General features: G+C 45.4%; 1 protein-coding gene across 1 annotated transcript in view; it reads left to right on the top strand.

Annotated features, from left to right (window-relative positions):
• PAK5 (p21 (RAC1) activated kinase 5) overlaps nucleotides 1-14,909 on the top strand; it is an 82,583-nt gene that overhangs the window by 32,050 nt on the left and 35,624 nt on the right. Inside the window, exon 3 of the mRNA XM_026845476.1 lies at nucleotides 6,711-6,925. Coding sequence (XP_026701277.1) covers nucleotides 6,722-6,925 — 204 coding nt within the window. The 5' untranslated portion in view covers nucleotides 6,711-6,721. The remainder of the gene's footprint in view (nucleotides 1-6,710; nucleotides 6,926-14,909) is intronic.

Genomic DNA, 14,909 nt, shown 5'->3' with positions numbered 1-14,909 from the left:
GGGGTGGGGGTGGTGAGGCGGGGTGATGGGACACGGGACGGGATGGGACCAGATGGACTCTTTTATCAGGAGATGTAGTGATAGGATGAGGAGTAACAGTTTTAAACTGAAAGAGGGTAGGTTTAGATTAGCTCTGAGGAGGAAGTTCTTCCCTGTGAGGGTGGTGAGGCCCTGGCACAGTTGCCCAGAGAAGCTGTGGCTGCCCCCACCCTGGCAGGGTTCCAGGCCAGGCTGGACGGGGCTTTGGGCAACCTGGGCTGGTGGAAGGTGTCCCTGCCTGTGACAGGGGAGCTGTAACTAGAGGATCTTTAAGGTCCCTTCCAACCCAAACCATTCTGTGATTTATGATTTATAGCCCAGCCCTGTGCTCAAGCAGCAAAAAGGTTTGCATAAGAGATACATGCAGGCTTCCCAGGGTTATCAGCAGGCACTGCTGCTGGGCACAGATGATTTCCCTGACTTAGTGGGACACAGCATCTGGCTGCTGAAATACTATAAAAAAAAAAAAGGGGGGGGGCAGTTGTGTAGCTATGGTATGCAATGATAAAAAGCTCAATTTTTAATCAATTTTTAAGTAAAATTACCCATCTCACTTTGTTATTTTAGTTACTAACTTTATAAGCTTATTCTATGTTTTTATGTATTGAAAAATTTCAGACCTTTGCTCAGTGTTAGTCTGTGGGGTCATCTGCTGTGGCAAGTGCCATGGTCAGTGCTTAGTGGATGCACTTGGGACTCTTTGCTAGTTTTCAAGATTACAGGACAAAGTAGGTCTGTCCAACTTCCCTAGTTTTCAGTCTGAAAGAATAGCTACTGGGAGGGGAATTAAAAAGCAGCTCTGACTTTTTCATTGGGAACAGGATCTGGCACTCCTAGGTCAGGCAGACCTCTCGTTCAGTGGCTTGACTGGAATACTCTTATTTAGGATATGATAAAAGATACACAATACAATTAACATTAGGATTGAAGCATCCTTTTTTCCTTTTATTAGCACTGCTTTGTGTTTTACATTCTGTAAGTACAAAAATTTGTTCTTAGAGGCTATTTACATAAACCTGGACTTTCAGCTTTTCAGTTCATCAGTCCCCCTGAGTGTCTCCTGATCTCATGTAGAGGGGAGGGACAACCCACCAAGACCCCAGGATGGAGCCAAGTGTATGACACTTAACTAACAGAGCAACCTGTCACCTCTGAACATGAGTTCAGGGATAGGAGCTAAGCAAGGCTTTAACTTTTCATGGGAAGGCTATTGCTGGAAATCCTGCCCTGAGCACAGACATGGGAGGACCTGAATGGGCTCCCCTGGCACCCAAAATAATACTGCCACCCTCTTACTACAGGGCAGGGCTGTAGGATACTTCTTGCTGAAAAAATACCTTCGTTTGTGACCAAGAGGCAGCATGATGATGATGATGCAGTAGCTGACAGAGTGGATTTGCTTTGCTGGTCTGTGTCACACACCTTGCATGGGCAGTTATCTCAGACTCAGGAAATTTTCTCTGTGTGGGGCAGACCTGATCTGTTGTTGAAGTTCACGTGTGAAATTTGAATCAGTCCGGGAGTTCATGGCACTGTGATGCTCAGTGAATTATTTCTGTGCATAGAAAGGAGTGTAATGAAAAGGAGCCAAGTCTGGCATAGATCTAACAGGCAGGGTGTGCTGATTAGCATGTAATTTGATTTGTTAGGCACTACAGTAAACAGCATTAAGTGCAAAATGCAGTGATTGCTCCTGATAGCATCCTTTCAGCATTACCTCGGTTCCTGCAGCAGCTGGATGGAGCTGTGTTACAACTGTTCAGCAGGCACCAGCAGAGCTGGCAGTACTCCTTTCTTGGGCAGAAGTTTGAATAACACAAATACGGCCATTACAAAAGGTTTTGGGTGGTGGTATTTACAGAGCACAGCTCGCCCATTTCTCCTGCTATACCTAGTCCTTCCCCATTCCCCAGTGGTGCAGCTGGGACCAACACTGCTGTGGGTTACTCAGCCATCATCAGCCGGAGAGGTGGTGTGAGAGTCTGATTTTCCCCACCAGTATTATGTTTTCCTCCAGTAAATGTCATGTCCATATTTTTTCCATTATGGCTTTGGTAAAGAAAGTCCCTTTTCTTTATTCTTGTGCCACAGTTGAAGGAGCCCCTCAGCATTGCAGCCCTGAGATGAATACAGACTTATCTCCTGGCTCCCCTGCTTAAGAACAGACTTGCTTTTGGTCTTAGGCTGTCTAAATTCTTTGCTTGCTGTAACTGAAGGACCACCTTCTTCAAAACTCCCGTTTACAAACACAAAATTAATGTGCTACATCATTTCAGTGTAAGGATAAAGTCTTCCTGTAGAAATATAGGTGTTCAGTTTTGGCCCCTCACTACAAAAAGGACATTGAATGACTCGAGCGTGTCCAGAGAAGGGCAACGGAGCTGGTGCAGGGTCTGGAGCACAGGTCTGATGGGGAGCGGCTGAGGGAACTGGGGGGGTTTAGTCTGGAGAAGAGGAGGCTGAGGGGAGACCTCATCACCCTCTACAACTCCCTGAAAGGAGGGTGCAGAGAGCTGGGGATGAGTCTCTCGACCCAAGTAACAAGCAATAGGACAAAGTGGAATGGCCTCAAGCTGTGCCAGGGAAGGGTTAGACTGGCTCTGAGGAAGCATTTCTTTGCGGAAGGGGTTGTTGGGCATTGGAATGGGCTGCCCAGTGGTGGAGTCCCCATCCCTGGAGGGGTTGAAGAGTCAGGTTGACCCAGCGCTGAGGGATCTTGTGGAGTTGGGAACGGTCAGTGTGAGGTTAATGGCTGGACTGGATGATCTTCAAGGTCTTTTCCAGCCTAGATGATTCCGTGATTCTATGAAATACCCCATTGAAGCCGTGTAATGCCAAGTGCTGTTTTTTCTCCCTCCCCAAAGCTAGCTCAAGCCCACTACTATCAATAGTAGCTGTTGTTAGGTCAGGCTCCCCCAGGCCCCTTGTGTTGAGTATCACCTTGCGCCACGTATGTGATGCTGAAATTGGCCAAACTGTTCATTGGCAAAGCACATGCAAGTAGAGGACAGACATCCTGGTGGTGCTCATTCCCACAAAAATAGCAACAAATTATGAGTACGATACCTCTCATTTCCTCTCATTCTGTGGAGGTAAGCACAGGAGGAGCCAGACGGAGAGATGGCATTTGCTGAGAACCTGGCACAATCAGTAGTATGTTGGAGGCTGTCAGGAGGAATTAAGTTAAGGGTGAGTGCTCTGGCATAGGGAGGATTGGGTGATGAGGCCACACAGGCAGCTCCGCAGAGCTACCCTGCAGCCACTTACCTCCCTTCACCTCTGCTAAGTGCAGGTGATTGCCCCATTGTCTGTGGGATGTTTTCCTACCTAATCCCATTAGGAAATGAGGGTTTCTTAACAACCGGGAGAGGATTGCTGTTTCATGTGACAGAGAATGGATAGGTGCCTGAATTAACTCGTAAGTTCACACATTTTGTGCTCTTGATTTTATAACGTGTTGCGCAGGTGTCCTGGAAAGGTCCATCATTTCTCTTCAAAGTACTTAGGGTACCTCTTATTCCTAAAAGAATTTGATAAGCCTTGGAAAGCTTTTGCATATTTTTCACTTGTCCAGGGTGTTTTCTGCTTCCACACCTGAATAAATGCTTTACTTTTGTATCATATCAACAAAGCTGTGCCTAAATTAAATCATCTTTTTTGAGGCCTGAGGACCAAGCACATTAGTGGGGACTGAATCCAGGCTCTCAAAAGCCAGAGGTAAGAGGTTTTGTAGGCTTGGCTGCCCCAAACACACATCTGCAGACAGCTAAGGAAAACAAGTACCATCATTCCAATTCTTTGGGAGAAATGAGGGGAAATGAACTTTCTTTGTAATTGCTGTGTATCTTAATTACAGATTTTTAGAGGGACCACAGTAAGGAGAGGACAGTTTTGCTCTTCACTGAAATGGAGAGACCTTGCTGGCTGATGAAGCAAAGCCACAGCACACAGCATTTGTTATTGATACCTTTAAGAACTGGTCAAGGCTCTGCTCCTTGTGGCAGTACCAAGCAGCCATTTGCAGAGCTGGTGGGGAGGCAGCATGGCCTGGGAGGGCTCCTGCCCCACTCCCACGGAGCCAGGGCTGCTGTAAGCCAGGTTTCCTGGTCACCTTTCACAGGCACAGCTCCATGGGGGATGTTCTCTGGCCACCGAGCTGTGTAGCATTTCTGCATTTGCCCGCGTGACTGAATCCGTCCCTTGCTGTGTGATGTGACAGTATCCCTGTCTCTCCTGCTGTAGCTTCACAGTCAATTTAAGCTGATCTAAGCATGAACTGCTGTCAAAAGGGGGGCAGCGAGTCCCACTGCCCAGACCTCAGATGCCATCTCTGCAAAAATGTGGCCTTGGCATCAGGTTTTAGACTAAAATACTCTCCTGAGAAAGTAAAGGTCCCCCTGGGCCAAATTACACATTTGCTTCTAGCTGCAATGGTATTAAAGCAAGACAGTGCAATGTATCAAAGAACAATTTAAAAACAAGAGAGTAATATCTTGTTGAATGCATATGCTGTATATTTTTAAAAAGGGAATATACAGTATGCCAACTTTTATTTATGCTTTTATTTATCTGGTGAGTTTTGGGGTTCTGGAGGACTTCAAGCATCCAACAGCTGCATTAGGATGCAAGTCCAGTGTGAAACCCTGTGAGTATTGGCATTGATCAGATGAAGTAGTACATGTCTGGAGCTGATGGTTTAAAATGTGACTCCAATAGGTCTCATAGATTCACATCCCAGAGGGTGAATGAAATCAATCTAGTGCTATTGATCTGCAGCCAGCTGTGATTTGTGGAGCCCTGTGGATGAGCAGTGAATACAAGCTGCTACCTGAACTGCCAGCTTGCTTCTGTTTGAGCCTTGAAAATAAATAATCTTTGACCAGAGACCAATTGTTATGGCTTTGGGTTAGGCTGGAAACATTTCTGCAAGTGCCACAAGGTACCCAACATGCCAACAACAAGAAAAGTAAAAAGATATGCTGGAAGTGGAAAAAGGGCCAAATATCAAGGTGATCATAAGAGGTTTCAGAAAAGGAAGGTGAGGAAGATACATGAGTTAAGAGATGTAGAGAGACTGTTAAAAGGGGAGGAGATTTGGAGGAAGTTCAGAGAAGGGGAGAAGGCCGGAGGGAGGTGTGGAAGATGAAACCTGTGAAGAAAGGCCAGCAGGAACAAGTCTGCTCCATTTAAAGAAAATATACCCAAGGGACACAATCATCTGCAAATACACAGCGGGGACTTACAAAGCAGCCAGCAATCAGTCTTCAAAGAATGGACCTGATCTTTAAATAAACTAGTGAAGGGGAATGAAGGTGGAATAAATACCTGATTTATCATCCGGCAGCAGCAATGCAACTGACCTTCTCCTCTCTGCCTCCTAAATCACAAAGTTCAGGGCAGAACCTTTACAGCTGAGTCTCTGTTGTGATACAAGAGGTTTTGTAGAGCTGCTGGCCTCCTGACTCAGCTGCTGTTTCAGACACATGCTTCTCAGGGGCTTCTCAAGCCCTGATCGAAAGGGCCATGAGATCAAGGTGGAGGACTATTTTGAGACAGCAGAAAGCAGGTAGAGGACTCCTCCAGAACAGGACAGCATTTCACTGAAAAGCAATAGGACCTCTGTTTGTTTCTCTGGGACCAGGGATTTCTCCTTGCCTTACACAGCAGGTTTCTGGAGTCCTTCAGAAAGGCAGTTCTGAACTTGCCTGAATATAACCATTGGGCTCCACTTTGTTTTAAGGCAGGACCCACCAAACCCAAGGGTTAATCCTAATTATGAGTGCGTTGACTGTTTCTTATGCCCATAAGAGTGAGCATATACCTTCATCCCTTTCAGTTTGCAGTTCATGCCTCCTTCTACTCTGCCTCTGAAACCTCTTTTGCCCCAGCTATCTGCCTGTGCTCCCTGTGTGCCTGCAAACCCTCCTGCTGCCTTCCCAAGGCTCCTCAGGAGGGGTAAAGCAGGTGGGAGGAAGGCAAACAAACCCACTTTTGTCAGGAAATAACTAACATAGTTGACTAAAAAGCCCACTTTCTGTGAAGTTTAAGTGCTGTAACAGCTAGCTTTACCAGGCAGCCAGGTCCACCCAGGTCTCTCTAGCAGTGCATGAGCTGGGAAGGTCATGTTTCCTCCAACAGCCTCCAGTTCCTTGCTTGCGTAGCATCAAAGGCACTCGTCTCTTTTCCACACTACCTGCACAAAGACCAAAGGAGCTGATCCTTCTTCCTGGACTTTAAAAAACGCTCACCACTTACACTGTATGCTGTCCTCCAAGCAAAGCCATGTGCTGCTGCTGGTATTGTTCAGGGCTGTGAACTTTCACAGGACGTCACTTACAGCACGAGCAGATTAGCAGAGAGAGGAGTAGAAAGTAGGACCTGGCACTCTCTCCTAGGAATAGAGGCATTTCCTTGTTTCATAAGGTATTATGAACATATATAGATTCAAGACTGGGTTAATTTATTAAAATCTCAGTGAGAGGAGGTCAGATAAATGTTTTCCTTGCATAGATCTCAAAGACAGTATGTGTGGCATAAAGTTCATATAAGTATTTTGCTAATAACATCTACTAAAATTATCTGTGCAGTAGAGTGAATGGCTGCGGGTCACAACAAAGCATAAAGATGTGGGTTTTTTTCTTTTCTTTCTTGTTTCCCTATGACTTCTCCAGAGTTTTCCACCATGTTCGGAAAGAAGAAGAAAAGGCTTGAAATTTCTGGGCCCTCTAACTTCGAGCATCGGGTTCACACTGGCTTTGACCACCGGGAGCAGAAGTTCACGGGACTACCTCAGCAGTGGCACAGCTTGCTGGCAGACACGGCCAACAGGCCAAAGCCTATGGTGGATCCCTCATGCATCACTCCCATCCAGCTCGCGCCTATGAAGGTATTGTGCAAAGTCACCTTGGAATTTCCAAAGCTACCTTTGATTGCATGTAACCTTAATGAAGTAATACCAGTAGTGGCTGTCTTGGGAGGCAGGCAGGGTTGAGGAGTGTGCAAGTACAGATTGAGCTACAAATCCAAATATTTAATAGCAGAGCTGCAAGGAAAAAAGAGTTATGTATATAAAACTTGTACAGATGTCCCAGAAGAGTGTGAGTCATGGGTCTTGCAGAGGCCTTGCCTTCGCGCTCCTGGGCTGCAGAAGGAACAGCCCCAAGTCGCGGTGCAGGCACAAAACGATGCAGCATAAAGCTTCTTGATAATTAATTTAAGAATGGTGCTTTAGGCAAAGGCAGTTTGGAGCAAGGGAGAGAGGGAAAAGTACACCGAAGGAAGAAAAGCCTAAGTTGCTTGTTCAGCAGGGCAAGATGCTCAGGGAGGGATCTCGCTGCCACCCGCCACTGCCTGGAGGGGGTAACGCAGGTGATGGAGCTGAGCTCCTCACCGGGTGGTAAAACAATGGGAAACAGCCCCAGGTTGTGGTTTGGGAGGTTCAAGCTGGACATCTGGGGCAAAAAACTTGGCGCAGAGGATGGAGCAGCACTGGACAGGGCACTAGCTTGGCTCTGTGATTCCCATCCTTAGAGGTACAGGATTCTGGTAGACAAACTCGCCGTGATTTAGCAGTATTTCTGGGATTGCAGATCCTGACATCCCAGTAAATCACACCTGTGTGCTGCTGGTAGCCTATACCCCGCAGGCCATGTACATCTTGCCATCATGCAGCTGCAAAATAAATTTAGGATTTCATTTTTATGTGGATTTTTCTGCAGCCAGAGAAAATCAGATAATCCCGAGAGCACAGACCCTGTATTTATATTTGATAAGTGCTCTTTGCTAAATTTATATATTTACTGCCTGCTCCTGAAGGACACTTATCACTGGCTGATCAAGCCTGCTGGGTATTGCTACAGGACAAGGGGGATAAAACCAAAGTTGGGGTTTTTTTCCTATAATAATATATCTTATTGAATAAGAGGCCCACAATAATGAGGAAAAAAGTAGGCAAACCTTTTCCTGCTAGGGGAGGAGAGCAACTTTGTTCCACAGCCCTTCTTAACACCAAAATATTCCTGCATGTTTTGATATGGATGCATAAAGATGTTTTAAAATGAAAAAAAGTTCAGTTTACTATCCTGCAGCAGTACCATCTCTTTTCTGCATTTCTGGAGCTATTAATCTGTAAGTTTAAAAAGTTTTAAAACTATTAGCTTTCTCAACACCATACAGGCAATACAACTCTGGGTCTTGGCCTGGGAATGAACATATGCCTAGCTTGGTTCAATATGCAGAGTCCCAGTGAAGTGGCGTGTGAAGCATCAAGCCCCAAATGAGTAATCACCTCGTTCTGAAGTGCAGAAAATCACGGTCAGTTTTTTCCAAGAAATTGTGTCTTCTTGCTTTTCTCTCTGTGCATCAGAGATCTCTATATATGTGTATATCAGGGATGCACTTCTGAACTAAACCATTCTCTGCCAGCTGGGGCCAGGAACCAAAATGCAGCTCCTGAGTCCAGTTTGTTGTTCCAGTGTAGCTTTGGGCCGTGGTGGGCCTTAATGCTGCTGTGCATCCCATGGCATCATCCCAGGATGCGTGTCCTGGGGACAGGATGCCTGCAGCCTGGTCCCCATCTCGGCAGTGGCTGTGGGGCTGAGCACAAACAACCCATCTGTGGAGCGACCCACCCGAAAGGTTTTCTGTGCAGATGGAAGATGTGAATTTGGAAGCAGATTACCCAAATTGCAGTTAATTGCATACCACTGCTCCAAAGGTGTAGTTAGACAAGGAATTGGGGTTAAGACTGAAGGGTTCAAGAAATTGTGCCTTCACCCTCCAGTTACTTTCCCTATCCGAGACTCAATTACAGCCTGTTGAAATGGGCCTTCATAAAAGTGCTAGAAAAAACAGGTTAGTTTTAATAGCAACTAAAAGGCATTGGACGTCATCTGAGAATTTCCTTTTAACTCTATTGCAAGATAACATTTTACCTTGTATTTCTTAAGAATTAACATGCCGCCTTTTGATATAACTTAACTCTTGGAAAGAAACTGAGTTCTGGCCACTTTAAGAATATTTAATGTTGCTAAACTAGTTCAGCATTGCCATTTAATTTAGATGAACTTTTTTGTGTGTGCACATGCACCAGCAGCACCTTTAGTTCCATTGAAAGGTTGTTTAGGCACTGAGGATTTCATAACTTCAGTGAGAGCTGAAGATTTAAAATACACTTGGAGTTGGTGAAGATCCAAACCTCAGATTCCGAGATCTTAATGCTGTTTGCAACTTTTCTCCTTTCTACCCAGCAGTTGGTAGTTTCATTAACACACTTGTGAGGGCACTGAGGTGTAGTAGAAGATTGATAATTGTGTCCTGAGTCACAGTATTAAGTCAGGCTGAGGCATTTGACCAGAGTTAGTTCAAGCTGTGGTTTCAGGTCATACAGCAGCCTTGTAACACTGCTGTTCTGCACTCCCAAATTTATTCTCTGTTTGATTACTTCAGTATTGACTACCTGTATGCTGTGAGGCAGAAATGTTCCTGCTAATAGGTGCTCCTTCGTGACTGAAGAGTAGCACAGATCATAGAGGTAGACTTTTGAGAGCACGATTTCTTGTTTTTGAGGCAGAACTAGTGTTTGCTTGCTTTGGGCTTCACCCAAAGCTGAAGCAGAGGAAGGGAAAGACTTTTTCTTGGCTTATGTAGGTTTTGCAGCTTCCCCAGATAACAGTGTTTGTTTGTTTCTCAGTCTGCAAAGCAGATAGGATCTGATGGTACACAGCATACCGCTTTAGGTAAAACCAATAAACGATAAATATTCTCACTGCTTCATCTATATTCAAAGGCAGCAGCAGCAATGACAATCAGGCAGTGCCCTGGGCTCCCAAATATCCTGGGGGATGTCATCGCCCTGCCTCTGTGTTGGCTGGGATGAAAGGCTTGTAGTGCTTTTGCACGCAGGTGGCGGCGGCTTGTCATGGTAATATCAGTGTTTGAATCCAAACCTGAGCTGACTGTACAAATTCATTCATTTCAAGTACAAGGAGAGACAATAATGGGATTCCCCTTCCTGGTGTGGGTGACCCAGATACCAGCTGAGTGTTGTGTATTTCAGATGCTAACATGAGTCAGTAAAGCACAGCAGAAAATTTAATGAAAAATGGAAAGCGGCAGTGATTTGATAGGTTTGGGGTGTGGAGACGGGGGGTCCAAAAAAGGCCGATTTTTCACAAAAAACATCTCTGCATGAAAAATGTGAATTAGCTGTGTCTTCCTGTACAATAGGTTTCATGAAGTCTGAGATCCTGATGCCAGGCCTCTCGGTCCTCTTGCTTCAGTACTTTGTAGTTGTCCCATGTGTACCTGGAGCTCATGGTTTGCGTGTTTGCTCTCAGCACACAATATGCTTGGCTTGTCATCACCGTTATGCTACACAGAAGCTTCAATTTGTTGCCACCCTTTGATTTTTAGAAAGCTTCAGAATCAATAACTAAGGAAATACATTGTCCTTAGGCAGCAAAATTCATTCTTCACTCTGCTCAAAATATTAGGAATATTAGGAAAACAAACACCAGAACCATTCTTTCGGGGATTTTTGCCAGAAGAATTTAGCATTTGCTTTATAAAGATGCTCCATTAAGATGTTTGAATGTCTGCTGCTGTCAGTGGGAGCAGGACAGCACTGAAGACTTGTTAAAATTCCTTCTTGTGTTTCCCAGTGTAGCGAACAGCTGAGCATCTTCACTTCTGTCAGTTACTGAAGGAAAAAACCACCACACTGGGGTTATTTTTCAGTTGTCTGTGCTGGTACATGCATGCCATCGCTTTGATTTTGTTGATGCTTTGGGTAGTCTCACCCATCCACACCATCAGCAAGATCAAGGTACCCAACTTGAGGTTGACATTCTTGTCCTGGAGCAAGGAGGGAAGTGGCTGTGAGTGTCTGGGTGGCCCAAGACATAGTAGAGGCATCAAGAGGACTGGATGCTTCCTTGTGAGACTTCTGCATGTTCTTCTCCCCTGAGCACATTGCAAAAAATCCAACCATGTTGACGTTTCCTGAATATCCCCATTTTCTTCCCTTGAAAACACAGGGTGTAGGGGGATGAGGGCTTTCACTGCCCCATGGTATCTGACATGCAATGAGATGGGCATTAGCACAGCTCGGTGATGTGGAGGGGTCAGTGTTCAGCCAGCAAAGGCAGAGAAAGACCCTCAGATTCACATCGATGCTGTGTTGTCACGCAAAATGGATGAAGCCTCTTCTGTAATGTGCGAATTGAGCTGCCTTAAAAGTAGAGAAAACAACATTCTTCCTATCAGTTCACCAAAATGCCCTTGAATGCCCCACAGCTGGGCTGAGATGCACTTTAATTTGAGATGCACATTAATTATGCCATTAATCTGCAGCAGTTCACTTACCTGGTGTCCTGCAATCCGTGGGTGTTGCAGGGCAGAGAATTTCTGTAAGGGACAGACCACAGGGTCACTGGCTTTTCTCTCTCTTTCATCCTCTTTTTTCAGTGGTCTAATCTGTATGTTTTGTCTTATTAATTTTAATTTTTCTCACTTCTGCCTCTCAAACCTTGACCCTGATCCTGGCGAGTTAACTGTAATTTTTAAAACTTTTCTAAGCTTCTACTGTGATATTTCAACTTCTCTACTACACAGGGAAAAAATAATGAGAAAATGAGTTACTGGTCATGGCCCTTTTAACAGCTTTGACATGAAAATCAAAGCCTCTGTTTACTGTGCTTGTTGACAGAGGAAAAGCAGATTATTTCTCTTCCCCATCCTATTTGGCCTCTTAAAGCATTTCGAGATGTGAAATTCAAGCCTCGTTTAAGGTGTCATTCCTACATTTATGGAGGAATATGGACCTACATAGATGGAGGACACTGATTGTTCGCACAGAGCCATGCACAGCGATGCTGAGTGGCCAAAGACCTCAAAGAGAGGAGGTGAGCAGGGGTCCTTGTTTGGGCTTGAGCAGTCAGAAATGTCCAGCTCTCGTTAGGTGACCCTCAGCCCTCTCCTCCTGCATGGAACGGCACGGGGAGAAATGCCTGACCAGGAAAAGAGGGTTTAGAAATAAAGAGCAGCTCAAAGGCTTTGCCCTCTCTTGGGGGCAGGTGGACAAAGCCTTCCCAGATTTTTACCTCTCCTTCTTGGTAGCTCCTCCCTGTACTTACTCCTCCCACAGAATCATCTAGGTTGGAAAAGACCTTGAAGATCATCCACTCCAACCATTAACCTCACACTGACAGATCCCAACTCCACCAGATCCCCCAGTGCTGGGTCAACCCGACTCTTCAACCCCTCCAGGGATGGGGACTCCACCCCTGCCCTGGGCAGCTCATTCCATCACCCAACAACCCCTTCTGCAAAGAAATGATTCCTAAGAGCCAGTCTCACCCTGCCCTGGCACAGCTTGAGGCCATTCCCTCTTCTCCTGGTGCTGGCTCCTTGGCTCAAGAGACTCATCCCCAGCTCTCTGCACCCTCCTTTCAGGTAGCTGTAGAGGGCGATGAGGTCTCCCCTCAGCCTCCTCTTCTCCAGACTAAACCCCCCCATTTCCCTCAGCCGCTCCCCATCAGACCTGTGCTCCAGACTCTGCACCAGCTCCGTTGCCCTTCTCTGGACGCACTCGAGTCATTCAATGTCCTTTTTGTAGTGAGGGGCCAAAAACTGAAACCAGTCATCAAGGTGCGGCCTCACCAGTGCTGAGTACAGGGGTCAGATCCCTTCCCTGTCCCTGCTGGCCACGCTATTGCTGACACAAGCCAGGATGCCATTGGCCTTCTTGGCCACCTGGGCACACTGCTGACTCCTGTTCAGCCGTCTGTCAGTCAAAACCCTCAGGTCCCTCTCTGACTGGCAGGTCTCCCGTGGTACCTCTGTAGATGGGACAGTCTGAAGTTCTTGCCCAAATGTTGGCTTCCATGCCACCAGGATGCTTTGGACCTACAGCACTGCTTTGGCCGGGACAGGACTTGGAAGGCTGCTGACATCTCGTGGGCCTTCCTTGTAACCACATCATGAAAATGCATGCTTAATGTCTCACGGTTCCTAATTACATGCTTTGCAATCACACGTTGGGCCTGGCGCATGCTCAACTGGGAGGAGAGAAGGTGGAAGGGCCGTCTCCAGAAAGTGCAAGAGCCAACACCATACAGCATAGGAAATTCTGGGTGAAAGGAAGATGTTTTGCGAGCAAGCCTGGTTGAGCAGTGGGACAGCAGCCAGGAGGAGCTATGGGATCTCAGCCTTTGGAGAGGGCAAAATTTGATGGACGGTGCCCTGAGCAGCCTGGCTGGATTTTGACATTAGCTCTGCTCTGAGCGGGAGGTTGGACTGGATGACCTGCAGAAGTCCTTTCCAGTCTCAGTTCTTCCATGATTATCTTCATCTACAGGTGATTACAGTCAGATTTGCAATTGTCCTGTAAGGCAGCTCCACTTTCATTTTATTGTGATCACTAAACACAGTGCCACAAGAAACTACAGAAACATATTTAAGTAGAAGCTTTTTCTTTCAAAGCGATAATTCTTAACTCTTGAGGGCTATTTGATTTACCATGTTTTTAAAGTGACAATACAATACTACTTCAGTTAATCTCCATACCCACTTGTACAGATATAATACAAATATGCCACCTAGTGTCCATGGATGCATCTTACTGCAACATTGGCTTGGTGTGAGAAGAGCCATTGCCAATTGTGTGTAATCTTACAGGAAATTTATCACTGTACAAATAAAAATGAACCATAGTACGAATAAATAGAAGAAGCACACAGCTCAGAAATTTTTTATAATTTATATCACTAGGTTAATTTGTTCTCATACGTATTATGAGAACAGTGTAGTCACAGAGCATATGTACTGTGAGAACTATGGTTTTATTTCCGATTGTCTGATTTCAGAAAACTATAGGTTTTTACGTAAGTCGTTTAGAAGAATATTGCTGCTGCCTGTGAAGTTGAGTTTGACAAGAGAGAAAATGACTGAATAAAAGAATAGGAAGAAATGTTTCAGATAAGTAGTTCATTTTATGGAAAATGCAGTTTCACTGTAAAGAATGTTGGCTGGAAGAGGATACATTTTGGAGATCAGAAATTGTTTGTTTCAGGGTTTTCTGTGAAAATACTGAAATACTTTGATTGTGAAGATCAAAGCAGCCTTGGATGTAAAGTGCCCTGGGAAGCAGCCCAGAGCAGGACTGTTAGAGCGACTCATCTTCTGGCACCGCCGTGGTAGGAGCTGCCTGTCCCTCTCCACCGATGGACCCTGGGCAGGGTGGTCAGGTGAGATGAGAAACTGCCCAAGGACAAAAGTAAACTTAGAGGAAAGCTATTGCTCCAGTGATAACTAGTTTCTCTTTTTCTTGCACCCTTCTCAGATCTTCTGCATATCCACATGCATTCACTGACATTAATACATCTTCATCTCTGTCAAGAGTACATTAACTAAACCTGTCAGTGTTTAAGAGGCATTTGGACAATGCCCTTAACAACGTGCTTTAACTTGGTCAGCCCTGAATTGGTCAAGCAGTTGGACTAAACGATTGTTTTATGTCCTTTCCAACTGAAATATTCTTTCCCTTTCCCTCAACTGATGCATTCTCAGTTCTTCTTTATAGTTTTGAGTTTCTACCTTTCTGAACAGCAAAGTTCCCAATCAGCTTTTTAGTAGCAGCTCTTTCATTTTCATACCACTGCGTTTCACACTATTGAAGCACTTCATCCAGCCTGACTGGAAATTGTTTTTCTAGAGCCTCATTTGGAAAAGAAAAAACAGCATCGTTATCAGGAGTTACTTTACCTGGACCCGCAGCAGTAATAGACAGTAATATAGATTACAGCCTTCTGTGAGTAGAAGTAGTTTTCTCCAATATGATTAGTAAAAGAATGTTTTTAAATGCTGTTTGC

This window comes from Athene cunicularia, assembly GCF_003259725.1.
Source record: "Athene cunicularia isolate RWA chromosome 3 unlocalized genomic scaffold, athCun1 chr3_part1, whole genome shotgun sequence".
Lineage (NCBI taxonomy): Eukaryota > Metazoa > Chordata > Aves > Strigiformes > Strigidae > Athene > Athene cunicularia.
The sequence above is the reverse complement of the archived record's forward strand: the minus strand, read 5'-3'. Positions and strand labels throughout refer to the sequence as shown.